We start from the raw sequence: 15,002 nt of genomic DNA, 5'->3' as shown, positions 1-15,002 counted from the left end.
ATTAAAAAAAATAGATCCAAAGTTAGATCGAGACGATAAGTAATAATTCACAGCTCAACAGCTATAGCCACAGGCCCAAGGCCATTGATACCTTACACGATGAAATCCCCTTTCCTTCTCTTTTAGAACAAATCGAACAACGCCAGTCCAAGACCGGTCGTCATCGCATCTATTGTGAAGGAACCGCTTTTCCCATCCTTCTCCTTATTCTCCTTTTCCAGCGCAACCTTGTACGCGGTAACCAGCCTCTTCATCGTCTCCCTCCTACCCAGCAGCTCCATGACCGACACCAATCCCGGGCCATGATCGCCCGCTAACAGCGCCCACCGCAAGAACTTGTACCCGCCTGCGCCCTTGATCGGCTCGCCCGTCTCCGGATCGCTGACGCTCACGGCCTTGACCGTGGCATCCACGACCGGCTTAATCTTCTCAGCCGTCCATTCCTCCACTTCGGCCTTCTTCTCCGGAGACCCCTCTGCCCCCTTGGAGAAGATAATATCGCTGAGCTGCTCGACGATGAAGCGCATGACGACACTGGGACTGGCTTTCTCGCCATCGAGCGTGGCGTGCAGGAGAGAAGGGGTTTCATCGAAGTTTTGGGACAAAACCGAGACTGGGATGGTCCAGAAGGCGTACCGGTTCTGCGAGAGGAAGAGCTCCAGGTCGGGTTTGACGGACTTGGCGGTGCGCAAAGCGTGGAGGATGTAGTCCTGGGCGGAAGCGGTGGACTCGGAAATCTGGGGGACGGGACGCGCAAGCGAAGGGAGGGGTATGTTATGGGCCGTAGTTTCCTCCAGGGCTCCAGCAGGGGTTTCGGCACGGGCGTCCTCAACAGCCGTGATCATCTTCTCGATGGGATTGATCAGGTAGCTCTGCAGACGTGGCAGGTTGTCGGGCGTAAGTTCCTGACGGAGCAGGTGCTCAAAGTGCTTCTCGTGCAGGTAGGGCAGCTTGTCGAAGGAGACGACGATGTCGCCCTTGCTGAACTTGAAGGAGAACCGGTCAATCATGTCCTGGAGCGTCATGAAGTCGGGCTCGCCGCTCTTCTGGCTCCAGCCGAGCAGGACGGCGAAGTTGAGCAGCGCTTCAGGAGGGATCTGGTTGTCCTTGTACCAGGACATGTCGACGCCCTTGTGGCGCTTGCTGAGCTTTTGGCGCTCCTTGTCGACGAGGAGGCCGACGTGGGCAAACTTGGGCGGTTCCCAGCCGAAGGCGTTGTATAGCTCGACGTGCTTGGGGGTGGAGATGAGCCATTCGGCACCGCGGATGACATGCGTGATCTTCATGGCCCGGTCATCAACGATATTGGCGAAGTGGTAGGTAGGGAAACCGTCACGCTTCCGGATGATGAAGTCCTCCTCGGGCTCCCTCTTGCGGTACCGGGTGTAGAGGATGTCCTCGATGATGATGGGCTTGTCGCTGCTCTTGAATCTCACGGCATACTTCTCCCCCCTGGAAGCTCTGTCATCGGATTCCTCTAGCGAAACGCTGCGGCATGTGCCGGGGTAAGCTGTCGACTCTCCAGACTCGTGTGCGGTCTGCTTGTGACGCTCAAGATCCTCAGGCGAGCAGAAGCACCTGTACGCCTTGCCCTCGCGGATCAACTGGTTGGCGTGCTCATCATAAAGTGACAGTCTCTCGGACTGGCATGTGTAAGTGGTTAACTCAAGTTCCATATGTGTGGTTCACAAGAACTGCTCTGCGTCTTACCTGTCTATACGGTCCATACGGTCCCTGAACATCGGGGCCTTATCACGATACAAGCAGAGTTAGCATGGAGAGGCAGGTATGGAAGACATATACGGACTCATGGGGTGGTCACTGCCTGCCTTCATCCCAGGAGAGACCGGCCCATCTCAAGTCATCAAATAGCCTCTGCTCAGCATCATGTACCAGGCGAGTCTACAGATACAATGGAGAGCATCAGCCTTTGCTCCTTCTACGATTTGACCAAGTGTGATCCTGGGGTGCAAGGTGTTGAGTAGTAATCACCTGGTCTGTGTCTTCGATGCGGAGGATGAACTGGCCGCCGGTTGCCTTGGCAAGGAGGTAGTTGAACAGAGCGGTCCTGAGAGATCCCAGGTGCAGATATCCGGTAGGCGATGGCGCAAAACGGGTACGAGCTGGTGAATCTGGCAGCTTCCACTTATCCTCAGCCTGCTTTTTCTTGGATCCTTTCAAGACGCCTTCTACTTGTTGTTGCTGCGTAACCTGCGTTTGATGTGGGCAAAGGGTGGATCTTGTCGATGAGAACCACAAACGCCGCGAAGAAAGACTTGAAACACTCGCAAGAGAAGGGCAGCCTGGCCTTCTCAACAGTACCCCTATACCCCTCATTTTGTAGACTGCCACCTTCTTATTCAAATCGTGAGGTCAGATGCTGAGACTAACAGCATGAGAAGGCGGGGGGTGCAAGGTGGTAGGTAGGGTTGAGCTGTGGTGCAGTGACTGTGAGCTGGATGTTTAGTACAGCCACAGAAGCAGTTGAAGATTTGATGCCAAGAAGGACTTCTACTGTGGCTCATGCGGTACGGTTTGTGATGTGGCGGTGCTCCCCGGTCCAGTGGCAGAAGTGGATACTACTTGGGGTCTGTGGAGCCCAGTTTGAACCGAGCTTTAAGTGGACCCTGGGGTGTCATTCTGCAGTCTTGGCATCTCATGGCGCCTTCAATTCTGAAAAGATTGGAAAGTCAAGGGTCCCGTCGTTCGCGGGCAGCTCCTGGAACATGGATAACGTTATCGGCAAACTATATTTTTGGCGATACCATGAGCATCGCGGCTGGAGTCTATGACCAAGCACTCATACAAGGACAATATTTGCAGACAAACCAAATTAGCCACAAGAAAAGACAGAGCCACTGATACGCAGACAACCCAAGAGTAAAGTGTTTGGGAGCCTGAAAGTGAATACCCGTGCATGTACAAAAGCTTGAACGCGGGCGGACGGGCGAAATGGATGGCACTGACACTCCCGCCCGTCGTTATCAGGAACACGGCGATACGGATACCGCCTTCCATGAGGGGAAACTGCTTTTGTCTTCACGTCACGACCTACTCTGGTTTTTATGGTTCTCTTGCCGCCCAAAGGTCTCAGCAGTGCATGTGTATTTTCATCTGATCACTTTTTTGCAAAGAAAGGTTGACTGTGGGTTTTCAAACAAAGTTTGACTCAGCAGGAGCAGCAGAGCAGTAGCAGGTGAAGAAGTACCCAGAGCGCCGGGTATCCAACGCGGGGCCGCCTAAAATTTCCCATACGAACTCAAAACGAAAAGAACCTCCCTCTTCCATCCGTCCAGTGTCCTCTTCGTTGCAGACTAAAACCTCCCCCACCTTTCGTCTTTTGCGAGCTGCCCTTTTTGTCAACCAGATTCTTGACGGGGTGTACGGATCGATCCTTTGACCCGACAAACCACCTTTACGCCGTTGAAGCCCCCAGGAAACGCCATCACCATGAGCAGCAACAGCGGCGACGAGGGCGACCTCGATCTTTATGGTGAGGCTGCCACCGAACGCACTTTAGCCGTCATGCCGGCACTGAGTTTCACCATGTACTAACTTGACTTTTTGTAGCCCTCCTCGGCGTCGACAAGTCGGCTAGCCCTAATGACATCAAGAAGGCCTATCGCAAAGTAAATCAAGCCACTACACATACCATCGAGTGTCCAAGTTTTTAGATATTGAGCTGACTCTTCCATCTCCAGCTCGCATTGATCCACCATCCGGACAAGGTCCCCGAGGATCAGCGCCCCGAAGCCGAAGTCAAGTTCAAGGCCATCGCCCAGGCGTACGAGATCCTTAGCGATGAAGAGAAGCGCGAAGCGTACGACGTCCACGGTATGGCTGCTTTCGACCCCTCGAGGGCAGGCCCAGGCGGCCATAGTCACGGCAACATGGATGACATCTTTGCTGCCATGTTCGGCATGGGAGGCATGGGCGGTATGGGCGGTATGGGCGGCATGCCTAGACGCCCCAGGCGCAGCCCGGATGAGGAGCAACCCTACAAGGTTTCACTCGAGGAGCTGTACAAGGGAAAGACTGTCAAGTTCGCCGCCGAAAAGCAGGTTGTCTGCCGCCAGTGCAAGGGCAGCGGCGCCAAGGAGAACGTCAAGCCCAACAAGTGCGAGCGCTGCAAGGGGCGCGGCCTTGTAGAGGCCTACCAGTCCATCGGCCCTAACATGGCCCGTCAAGTCGTCATTCCCTGCGACCACTGCTCTGGCTCTGGTATGCACTACAAGGAGAAGGACCGCTGCAAGAAGTGCAAGGGCAACCGGACTTGCAAGGAGACCAAGGCTCTTGAGCTCTACATTCCTCCCGGCTCCATGCAGGGCGATAGGATCGTCTTGGAAGGAGAGGCAGACCAGCTTCCGGACCAGGCCCCGGGAGATCTTATCTTCCACCTTGTCGAGGAACCCCATGACGTCTTCACCCGCATCGGCCATGACCTCTCAGCCGACCTCAAGGTTACCCTTATCGAGGCCTTGAGCGGCTTCTCGCGTGTTGTCGTCAAGCATCTTGACGGCAGAGGCATTCATATCGACCACCCCCGTGGCAAGGTTCTCCGCCCCGGTGATGTCCTGAAGATCCCTGGCGAGGGTATGCCTGTGAAGAAGAGTGATATGAAGGGCGATCTGTACCTTGTTGTGAAGATCGAGTTCCCTGAAGACGGTTGGATGCAGGACGACAGCCAGTATGATGCTTTGGCGAAGTTCCTGCCTCCTCCGGGCAAGCCCATCGAGGCCGAGGAGATCGATGACGTGGAGTATGAGTCGGGTGCCGATATCGAACAGGTAAGATGATTTCTGGGATGCTCAAGTGAAAGTTCTTGCTAACACTCGAATTCAGATGGGCGCTCACCAAGGTGACCCGCGCTACGGAAACGACTGGGAAGATGATGAGGATGAGGATGATGGTGCTGGTCCCCAGTGCGCTACCCAGTAAGGAAATATACACTTTGTAGGGAGTGCTATATACCTAGAGCATTGGCAAAGTGCTCGTCGCCATCGATCCCTCAACGAGTACAACGCGCCCAGTCTCGAACTCGGCGCGGGTGGCTGGAAAGGAGTGGGAGAGTCCAGCACTTGACGGTCGCCCGACTGCCGGACCAAGAACGCAAGACCAGAGTAACCGTTTTCTTAAACCTTTTGTGGTTTCATACAGCTCTGTTGCAGAGCGGCCCAGCAGTAGCATGCTTAGGAGCATGGCCTTGCCCGGTTGGATAAGCAAACTGCAAGTTCCCATCACTGATCCGGCGGGCCATTTGCTCCCACTGCCACAGGACACGGCAGGTTTGGATGCTTTTGGTCAACATGGAGCAATGGCCGTTTCTACACATCTTGAACGGTCCTTAGGGGGCGGCATGCTTGTAGACGTCAAGCAGCATTGCCCATCAACCACCCATGATCATCCCTATCTTTTAGACTTGATACATAGACTTTGTGTGTATTCTCCATACCCAGCGATATGATAGCGGATGAATAAAAGTTGATTGACAATGATTCTGAATGAATGACTGGATATCCGTTTTGTTGTTAAAAGGTTCCTGAAATCATTGCTGCGTGAACTGTAAAGGATGATGTTTATCGCCTGAGTGGTCCATGCCATGCCTCTCTCTGTGCTTGGTCTCCGGAGGTTAGACTCTTGCAAGGTAGAGCGCCGGGTCACGAATCATGCGTTGCGTGTTGGTTCTGTAAGATCAAGCGCGGATACCGCACAAGACTCCAAATCATCCGAGCAGCTCATACTTGCTCCTAAGATGGTGAATGGTCTCAAGATGGCTCGGCGCCATATCCAGGTGCGGCTTGACTGCCAAGACTTACAACTGCCACCCAGATGGTGACCCACAGTCCCAAAATTCTGACCAATAAGAGCGTCGCTCCAAGCCTCGCCTTAACAATTTCGCACAGCCCTAAGCCCACCAGCTACACTTTCTCGATTTTTTTCCCCAGGTCCCGCCGTGACGCTGCCCGCCGAAACAGTCCCCCATCACTCGATAACAGACAGTCAAGGTAGGCACCCTCGTTCAATCGTATTTTCAATAACGAAGCAGTTCTAACAGCATATTCAAGATGGTTGCCGCCAAGAAGCACGTCCCGATCGTTAAGAAGCGTACGTTTTTCCTCAATCCCGCGACTCCGACCGACGAAAAATGGAAATCCCCTCGCTAGCTCGAGCTCGAGGGCCGACAACTCCATCACCGCCGTTTCCGACGCAAATCGACCAAAGATCGAGACGAACACCAATGGAACTAGAATGTTGACGAATCTTTGGTAAATAGGCTCTAAGGGCTTCATGCGCCACCAGAGTGATCGCTTTATGCGTGTGGCTGCAGCATGGCGCAAACCCAAGGGTATCGATAACCGCGTCCGCCGTCGCTTCAGGGGCACTCTTGCTATGCCCTCGGTACGTTTGGCCTTATTCCGATGGAGGTGGTGGTGGTGGTGGTGGTGGAACGCGGAGCGGGCTTGGACGGGGACCGCAAAATTGGATTGTCCAAAGTCCCCGGACAGAGAGACACTCCGCGGGTGGTAGTTGGGAAAACGACTGGGAACTTCAATCAATCAAGTGGCTAACCAGACGCGACTTGCTTCGCGCTTCTAGATCGGCTATGGCTCCAACAAGAAGACCCGCCACATGATGCCCTCCGGCCACAAGGCTTTCCTCGTCAGCAACGTCAAGGATGTCGAGCTCCTCCTCATGCACAACAAGACCTATGCTGCTGAGTACGTTACCTTGAGATACCACACCCCCTAGGACACCAGCCGGATTGGAGACCGTGGGGATGCCCTCGCGGTCTCCCATGGAAAATAAACGCATCGGGCAAGGGGGAATCAATGGATAGTCACTAACATTCATACCTACAGGATTGCCCACAACGTCTCTTCCCGCAAGCGCATCGAGATCATCGCTCGTGCCAAGCAGCTCTCCGTCAAGGTCACCAACGCCAAGGCCAAGGTTACCACCGAGGTTTAAATCTTCCTGTCTTCATCGTCATAAGGGGGCACTTTTTTCGTCACGTGTGATTTTGGGAGCATCTCAAGGCGGTCTCAACGGGAAATGGGTTCTGCTTTCTTTGGTCAGCGGGTTTTCTGCTAGCAACCAATCCAGGCTAGTGAAAATACAAAACGCGGCTTGCTTGTCAAGGCACACATACGAAAACCAGGCATCTACTACCACTGGGCACCACACATAAAAACAACGGACGGGAACGGCGTTGTGATGAGGAACCTGCCTTTGTTGGCCCCTCGTCATCTTTGTTGTCTCTGGGATATGGGGCAGCACTTCCACGGACAGAAGATATGAAATGATACCAGACCATCTTGACTCAAAGCTGAGAGCACGTTGCAGCTGTTCCATGGTGAAACGTGTCAGACGAACTAATGACAGAAAGTAGGCCGTTGCCCAACACTTCTTACAGCCGACTTTGACTTCGTTAGTACGGGCATTAGAAGTTGATGTTGGGTCATGAGAAGATTACACAATGGGCTATCCCACTCTGTCAGGACTACCAGAACCCGCCCTATCTTACTGTGAAGTCTTTGTAAGAATAGCTGTGGTTTTGAGGTGGACAAAAGAGGCAAGCCGCCAAACCATCTGAGTCGGCTGTTTCGTGTCTATGTTGGTCTTTCTCTTTGTATCTTGGATTTTGATCTTAGTTTGGATCAACATCTTCTCCAGTGGCGCATGTGTTACGTTACATTCGAATCAGGAACTGCTAAACCCCTATCCCTTCTACAAAGTCAGCAACGAAGCAGCAATCACGTCGCGTGATGCTTTCCAGTCATCGCCTAAATTTGTGTCCCATTGAAGACACTTGTCACTTGGTTCCCAAAGTACCGGTTCCTCCCATGTACACTTCTACACAAACTTGCTTCCTTCAGTCATAACCCTGATGGGAACCAGAATGGATATTCCAGGCATTGACCAAACCTAGCTATAAAGAGCACCGGGATAACCTCTCTGGGTCATCCGGAGACTGGAGACCAAAGGTCATAAGACACCGGAAACCTCTCAATCTCCGGCACAGAGATCGGTAGCGGTAGACCTAGGATGTAATATGGTCACTTTGTGCTTGCTACGTTAATTTACCTGACGGATTACACCTCGAGACTAATTACGTATGTATGGCATTCACACGGAAGGGTCGAGATTCAGGGTTGAAGTTCTCGACCATGGGCAATTTCTTCATTCAGGTCGGTAAAGTAATATACGTAACTTGGTACTCGTCATCTTCATTGCCACGCAGCAACCGAATGACCTACCCACACCCTTCTCAGTTACTGTGCCCTCTTGGAGTGGTAAAAGCGGCGGAACAAATTAGCTTTTCTCTATATATCTACAAAATCTACACTTGAGCCCTGGTAAGTTCGTTAGCGTGAGACTTCACAACGTACTCTTCGCAACTCAACCAAAATTCCACCAATTTTCATGCAAAAAGCTGGTATCAAGCCAATGCGTTTTTCTTGCTTCATGCACACTCTCCAATTCACCGATTTGATTGTGGTTATCCTATTGCTTTTTAGTAGAGTTTTGCAGACCCCTGTCAGACGAATTGCGCTAACTTACCAGGGCTGATATGTACAAGCCTTATGTGTTTGTTACCGCACGGACTGTTTTTCGCCCTAAAGAAACTGTTAGGCCTAACATCTAACTATTCATTTCTGTTAGTGCAGCATTTTCGTCCCGTTTTTCCTTCCCAACGTGTTCCTCTCATATCTGATAATCACGCACGGTACCGTAAGCCTTTCATCCACCACGGAAGGGCCGAGGCCCGTAGGGCCTCCCCGAACACTAGTACCATATCATTACTTGATATCTATCCTCCGAGTATCCGAGTCTTGGTCTTTTCTAGGGGTTCACGTGTCCGAAGACCGAGGAGAAGGGGGGCGGGGGACATGTATACTCACACAAGCCTAATGTCGTGGGACCGTAGGCCACATGGGCATGTCGGTGGTGTTGTTGGGTTCTAGACGACAATCTTTCTCTGGTCACGAACCTAGGTTCTCTCTTTTCTGGAACAGCCTTGTTTTTAACAACATCTGGAAATAGGTGACAAGACCATTGACGACTTTTATCAGCAGGGGCATGTTTGATAGTACTACAGTGTCAGTCAGTCATTTGGCACCAAGACTCGGCAAGTTTGAGTTCGTTCTAGACATGGAAACTGGACGCTCTAGACGGCCGCGATAGCTTACCTCTACTACGTACGTCTACCGTCCATCATGATTGAATATAATCAGCTTCCAATCACAATCTAGGAATACAATACCTATATAAAGTTCACGAGTTCTACCCAATCCAGGCTGTTACATTTTCTTACCTGTACATATTCATCATCATCATCATCATCATCATCATCATCATCATCATCATCATCATCATCATCATCATCATCATCAGTTCTGGAAGGCAAAGAAAAAAGACAAAATATGCGGCAAACTAACAACCAACTACGAATGTACTGATTGCTCTGCGGTGGTCTCCTCCAGCTTCGACAGCCTGAAGTGTACAAAGGCAAGAAGCTGGGGCGACTGCGGTAGTACTACTTCCGACAATAGGGAGGTTAGTAAGCGGGCCGATAACAGATGTAGGAGCTGCCAGAGGAAGAAGGATGAGGAGAAGCGGAAGAGGGAGAGAGAGAGAGAGGAGGCCGCGGTAAAGGCGGCCGCTTCGAGCGGTGCTCCGAGTTATTGGTAGAGGGCTGGGTGTTGATGCTTTCTGTAATAGGTTCGATTAAGGAAGTGGAAGAAGTTAGGTTATGGAAACTGAGAATGGATTGAGGAAAAAACACCAAGCGTCTCCTATTCGGGTGTCATCATCCCTGTTGTGGTTTGTGATACCTTGGTGCCGTGCGGACTAGGTACCGAAGCCCGAAATCTGAGCCCATGTGGTCATATACAATTTCCCTTCGCGCCGACCATGTAGTCGCACTACGTGTTGAGTCTCCTTGGTTATGTATGTGATGTGGACTGCCGTCAGAGAGAGTTGCGCCATTGTGAGTCGGTATGAGAGGATGATGACTGGTGTAGAACCGTTGGGGTTTCGTTGGATGATGAACGATGACCGTCCATGGCAAGAGATGTCAGCATTTGAAAAGAAAGAGGAAACAGGCTCTCGACATCTTTGGCTACAACTTTCTCATTGACCGTCTTGTCATTGTAGCCTTTGGCAATTGGTTAGTGTCGGACTGATGTCCTTGATCACGATGTCAAAGATATCGCTGGGTTTCTGGCGCTTGGTGGTTTGGAGATAATTGAGGTTTACAATTATATGGCCTTGACTAGTCTCTTGCGCTGGAAAGGTCCGTTTGGCCTTGTGACAGCAGTAAAAGGTGACTGGAGCTTTGGGAAAGGAAGAGAATGATCAATGGGAAAGTAATGCTTCATCCGCAATAAGACATGATTCAGGAGTCCAGTGGAAACAAAGTTGAACCCTGAATACATTATGCAGTCGGTCAGTAGTGACAATCTGCGGTTAGCATGGCCAAACCCTGATCAGGGACCACAACTATCGAGACATGGCACGACATATACTCGTCCCCAGCTACACCGTTGCCGAGAAGGCTTAGCCACCAATAGTGTGCTTCACAGAAACGTAAGACTGTCTGTCCATGTGCTCGGTGTGCTCTCCGCGATCTCCTGCTCCTTGTTCCAGGCCCAAGCATCCGGATGCAATACCCGTCCGAGGAACACCAAGCCACATGCGGTTCCCGAATGATCGGAACCAGTCTCTCACTCGCTCATCATTTTGCGGGGTTTGACTAAACCTGCATGGGTTTTGCAACAACTTTGCCCGACTGGTCAGATCCAAGTTTCTATTATTCACAGATTCGGGGGCAGGCGGGAGGAAAACATAGCGGAGCATGTGACTTTGTATATACGAGCGAAATCTGAGGCTTAGCCACTTAGAGTGCGCGCTTGGTGGCCGCCTCCAGCGCCGCCGAAAAGGCCTCTACAAACTGTACGCAGTCGCTAAATGTGTTATACAATGGGGCCGGTGCGACCCGAATGACATTGGGCCTCCTCTCGTCAACGATAACTCCCCGCGCCTCGAGCTCCTTCATGACGGTATCTAGGAGCCCGTCGGAGAGCATGAGACTCAGCTGGGCGCCTCTTTCCTCTGGCTTGGAAGGGGTAATGATGCGGAAATGCGCTCGGTCTTCCTCCTTCATCCCACCGAGAGTGGCTTCGAGGAAGTTGGTCAGCTTGAGGGATTTGCTCCTGAGTGCCTCCATGCCGCCAGCCTCCTGGAAGATCTCCAGGGAGGCGCTCAAACTGGTGATGTCGAGAATGCTGGGGTTGCTCAACTGGAAGCCGGCCGCACCGGCTACAGGGTGAAACTTGTTGGCCATGACAAACCTCGTCTTCTTGTCGTTCCCCCACCAGCCGGCAAGGCGGTTGCTGTAGCCCTCCTCCGGCTTCTCGTCCGTGATCTCCTTGGTCACGATGCTGTTGTTGGTGTGGACGAACAGGCCACCGATACATCCAGGCCCGCCATTCAAATACTTGTAGCTACACCAAGCCGCCGCATCTACTCCCCAATCGTGGAGATATAGTGGCACGTTACCTACCGCGTGGGCGAGATCCCAGATGACGAAGATGCCGTGCTTGTGGGCAAACGCTGTGATGGCGGGAATGTCAAGCAGCTGACCAGTGTAGTACTGGATACCGGGGAGTAGGAGGAGAGCTGTAGTGTCAGCATGGGCCGAGATTACGGACAAGATTTCTTGGGTGGTGATGATGTTGTCCTTGGAGGATGAATCTATCAAAACCATGGACTTTTCTGTCGACAAGCTGTGATGGCGAATCTGAGTTTCGACCACGAACTATGGTAGAATTATCATGTTAGTCATCCCATTGCCAATCTGACATAGCGCCGGATAGGAGGGGTTGTTTACATGGTCACTAGGGAAAGCCTTGTTCTCCAGAATGACCTTGTGACGATTATTGATATCTGGGCGGTAAAAGGCAGACATCAAGAGGTGAATGTTGGCAGTGAGGGTCTGCATGACAGCCACCTCGGACACGTCGGCTCCAACGACGGGCGCAATAAGCTCTGCAGCTTTGGCATCGGCATCAAGCCACGTCGGAAGAGGGGATTCTTCAAGAGGCTTGAAATGGCCCTGCACTCCTTGAGTGGCCCATGTGGTGAGATACTGATTGAGACGAGTGACGGTTCTCTTGGGCTGGACACCCAGCGAATTGCCGCAGAGGTAGACGGACTTGGCATCATCCTTGGACGCTGGCAAGGCGGCTAGAACCGAGCATTAGCCCCCGTCTTGGTGAGCCTCAGCGGGACATCATCTCTTGTTCATGGTTGGCGATCAAACCTGGGTGAGAGTCGGCCAAGCGGGAGCTCGCTATTTGGGCCTTGGTAGGGATATTGAACTCGTCGCGGATGAAGGCGATGGGGTCCTCATTGTCTAGAGCCTCGGCCTGTTTCCGGGCGTCTTGAACCGCTGCGGTACTCATGTTTTTCCACTTGGCGGGTGAGTTGGTGGGATGATTGTCGTTGTTGGTGGGCCACGATGAAGCAGTCATGAAGTTGTGTGAGGCTCTTGCATCATCGCTATCGATAGTGGAGGGTCTAAGCGTCTTTTCTCAAAGAGGAAACGACGTGTCCCACCTTTCCCGCTGCCATCGGCTGGCGTGGCCCGTGTATGCCCCTCATTCGTCCCGCACCAACGCACTGACGGGACTCCTAAACGGTGGGGCCGTTCGACCTCCAAGGCCTGAACCAAAAAAAGAATCCCGCCGTGTCTTCGATCAGTTTTCCCCCGATCTCAAAATGGAACGCTGTCAGTTGTCAGGCCTCTGTCACCAAATCTTCCCGCCCGCCCGCTCATCTGCAGAGACGACATCCGATGAAGGATATGAAACCCACGTGGTGACTTCTTACGCAAGAGGCACCAGTCCTCAGCTTTGCAGTTTGTTTCACCGCTCACCCCAAACATTTGACGGTCAACATCTGAAAATGGTGCGCCTCCAACGGGAGAGGCACCTAACGATCACCTCCAACTTGATGGAAACGTTAAGCATTGCGTTCAATTCAACATGCGAACGTTCGAGCCTCGTGAACTTGATAGCCAGGTTGGAAGGCTCTCTCCTCAGCATCAGCGTCATCTGTCTCCGCATTCCGCAATACGTGCATCATCGGTGGCGTCTTTGCCATGTGAGAAAAGTACCACCACGATTCAGGACCTGTTCGCAGAGAGTTGAAATTGCAATGACAGTTTCCGAAGGCCAGGAGAGTCTGATATACAGCCTCCGCTGTCCCTGGTTTCGTAGACAGCTTGCCGGTACAAGCTTTTTAGGGTCAGAGCGGTCCGGATACCTGAACTGCAAGCCCGGGCCCATTCAAGACCTCAACAAACTCAACAAACGAGACGCCAAAGGTGATTGACTGTTTAGGGGTATACACCGTAAGACAGACCCACGACGGTTCTCTCGGGTAGATCAGCAGATCGGAATGTCTACCATGGGAAATAAGTCTTTGATCAGCTGAGGAAAGTTTGAATGAGGCAACGGTATGGACAATGAGACACGAGGGAGATCGCTTGTTCATTGCTCATTTGAGTCTCGGACTCCCGGTAGCATGCTTGAAAGTTGTGGATTTCGAGCCGTGGCGGTGCTCCCTGTCTCGTTCCGCGCGTCGAACACAGAGTTGAGGTGGACGTTTTCTCAACATTGTGAAGCTGTCAGAGCCAGGGGTACCTGAAGTCTGAATATCAGCAGTGTGAACATTCGGATTGGCGAGCCAGGATGTTAAGTCTGGGGAAAAAGCCTGGATTGGCTTGGCGGGATTGGACAATGCCAACGGCCGTCCAAAATTCCTGGAAGCCAAGCTCCCGTGACCTGTCAGGTCTGTTTTTGGTCGAATTTCACAGCGCCCTGTCAAGCCTGTCGATGAGGCACGAGATCAACAGAACTTTCGTCCCTGACAGCAGCCCCATGGTTTCCGCCAGCCCGCCAGCCCTCTTGTAAGCGCAGCTCGCAGCTCGGAAACAACGGTGTCACCAGGGGCAAGACCTGCTCCTACTCGGTAGGCGATCCGGAAGGTAGAGGCTGTCGTGATCCCTGGGGGCCGTTACGGCACATCAGCGGTCAAGCCTAGAAAGACACTCGTGGTAGGCGAAGATCCCCATACGGAACCTCGTCGGCTCCATACCAAGCGCGCAGGTTTTGGGCTTAGTCCTGCAAAGAGAGCCAACTTCAGGATCCCGTGCGACGTCAGGACAGTCGAGATCGAGCTCCAGATAGTTTTCATTACCCCCAGATTACTTGATGGCGGCTCCAGCACACACGGACTGACCTAAACAAGTACGGTTTTTGGAAAAGCTGGGGGTAATGAAAACCGGTGGGACAACCACTCAGCAGCCGCCGTGGGTCCCGACTATTTCAACGGAGCCGGTCTGGAGAAACAGGGAGAAATCGCGGAGTACAGGCCACCAGGGAGCTCCAACTTCTCCAACTTTTACGTACTGGGGGCCATCACGGGACCAACTTTGTTTGGAACCTCTTGGGCCACAATTCAAAGTTTTCACAATTTGACCACGATTTTTCGAGGCCCCAGAGCCCCGATGAGGCCAGTATACACGGTTATGGTGCCAGTACGCGTTTCTTGGCTCGCTGAATTCTCAATGGCCAAGCCAAGAGGCGGTAAGGAAGCACGCCGTCACACAACATGATCGATGTTGACGAAATCCACCGGCAGCACCACCTACTGTCTAAGTCTGTCTCCATCTTACTACTGCGGTATATACATCAACCCTGGTTTAACTGTTAGCCCGAGACTTGCAACCTCTCCCGATCAGAAGAAAGACAAGGGATTTCGGCGCTCCTATTAGCCACAACCATCCCAAGACCAGGCCAAGAACGACGATTTATCGTGTCCTGCACACATGCCACCAAAACTGCGCCAGAACGACTCCATTCTCAGCGGGCAATAACGAACCAGAAGCTTCTCAGGCCAGAAGTTCCGCCTGGCCAGCCTGAAAGTGTTGGAAG

The 15,002-nt window shown here is 52.4% G+C and overlaps 4 protein-coding genes across 4 annotated transcripts, besides 1 other annotated feature; 2 read left to right on the top strand and 2 right to left on the bottom strand.

The window, feature by feature from the left end:
• Positions 1 to 65: 65 nt before the first annotated feature.
• SMAC4_01900 (uncharacterized protein) lies at positions 66 to 2,454 on the bottom strand. The gene is made up of 4 exons (XM_066089670.1): positions 1,993 to 2,454; positions 1,808 to 1,902; positions 1,711 to 1,748; positions 66 to 1,643 (listed from the first exon to the last, which is right to left on the bottom strand). The coding sequence occupies exons 2-4, from the start codon at positions 1,833 to 1,835 to the stop codon at positions 123 to 125; spliced, it is 1,587 nt and encodes a 528-aa protein (XP_065946781.1). The 5' UTR covers positions 1,836 to 1,902; positions 1,993 to 2,454; the 3' UTR covers positions 66 to 122.
• A 237-nt stretch (positions 2,455 to 2,691) lies between these two features.
• SMAC4_01899 (uncharacterized protein) lies at positions 2,692 to 5,931 on the top strand. Its single transcript, XM_003348827.2, has 4 exons — positions 2,692 to 3,493; positions 3,571 to 3,629; positions 3,702 to 4,787; positions 4,843 to 5,931. The coding sequence occupies exons 1-4, from the start codon at positions 3,451 to 3,453 to the stop codon at positions 4,936 to 4,938; spliced, it is 1,284 nt and encodes a 427-aa protein (XP_003348875.1). The 5' UTR covers positions 2,692 to 3,450; the 3' UTR covers positions 4,939 to 5,931.
• A 16-nt stretch (positions 5,932 to 5,947) lies between these two features.
• Positions 5,948 to 7,649, top strand: SMAC4_01898 (60S ribosomal protein eL32). The gene is made up of 5 exons (XM_003348826.2): positions 5,948 to 6,005; positions 6,066 to 6,105; positions 6,275 to 6,399; positions 6,598 to 6,719; positions 6,861 to 7,649. Exons 2-5 carry the CDS (start codon positions 6,066 to 6,068, stop codon positions 6,967 to 6,969), a joined length of 396 nt encoding a protein of 131 aa, XP_003348874.1. The 5' UTR covers positions 5,948 to 6,005; the 3' UTR covers positions 6,970 to 7,649.
• Positions 7,650 to 9,425: 1,776 nt separating this feature from the next.
• Positions 9,426 to 9,461: a sequence feature (Short protein (SMAC4_13619, WPJ63132.1) was converted to a misc_feature.).
• Positions 9,462 to 10,827: 1,366 nt separating this feature from the next.
• Positions 10,828 to 12,767, bottom strand: SMAC4_01897 (uncharacterized protein). The gene is made up of 3 exons (XM_003348825.2): positions 12,326 to 12,767; positions 11,894 to 12,249; positions 10,828 to 11,821 (listed from the first exon to the last, which is right to left on the bottom strand). The coding sequence occupies exons 1-3, from the start codon at positions 12,534 to 12,536 to the stop codon at positions 10,901 to 10,903; spliced, it is 1,488 nt and encodes a 495-aa protein (XP_003348873.1). The 5' UTR covers positions 12,537 to 12,767; the 3' UTR covers positions 10,828 to 10,900.
• Positions 12,768 to 15,002: the final 2,235 nt, after the last annotated feature.

Source organism: Sordaria macrospora, chromosome 4, assembly GCF_033870435.1.
Source record: "Sordaria macrospora chromosome 4, complete sequence".
Lineage (NCBI taxonomy): Eukaryota > Fungi > Ascomycota > Sordariomycetes > Sordariales > Sordariaceae > Sordaria > Sordaria macrospora.
The sequence above is the reverse complement of the archived record's forward strand: the minus strand, read 5'-3'. Positions and strand labels throughout refer to the sequence as shown.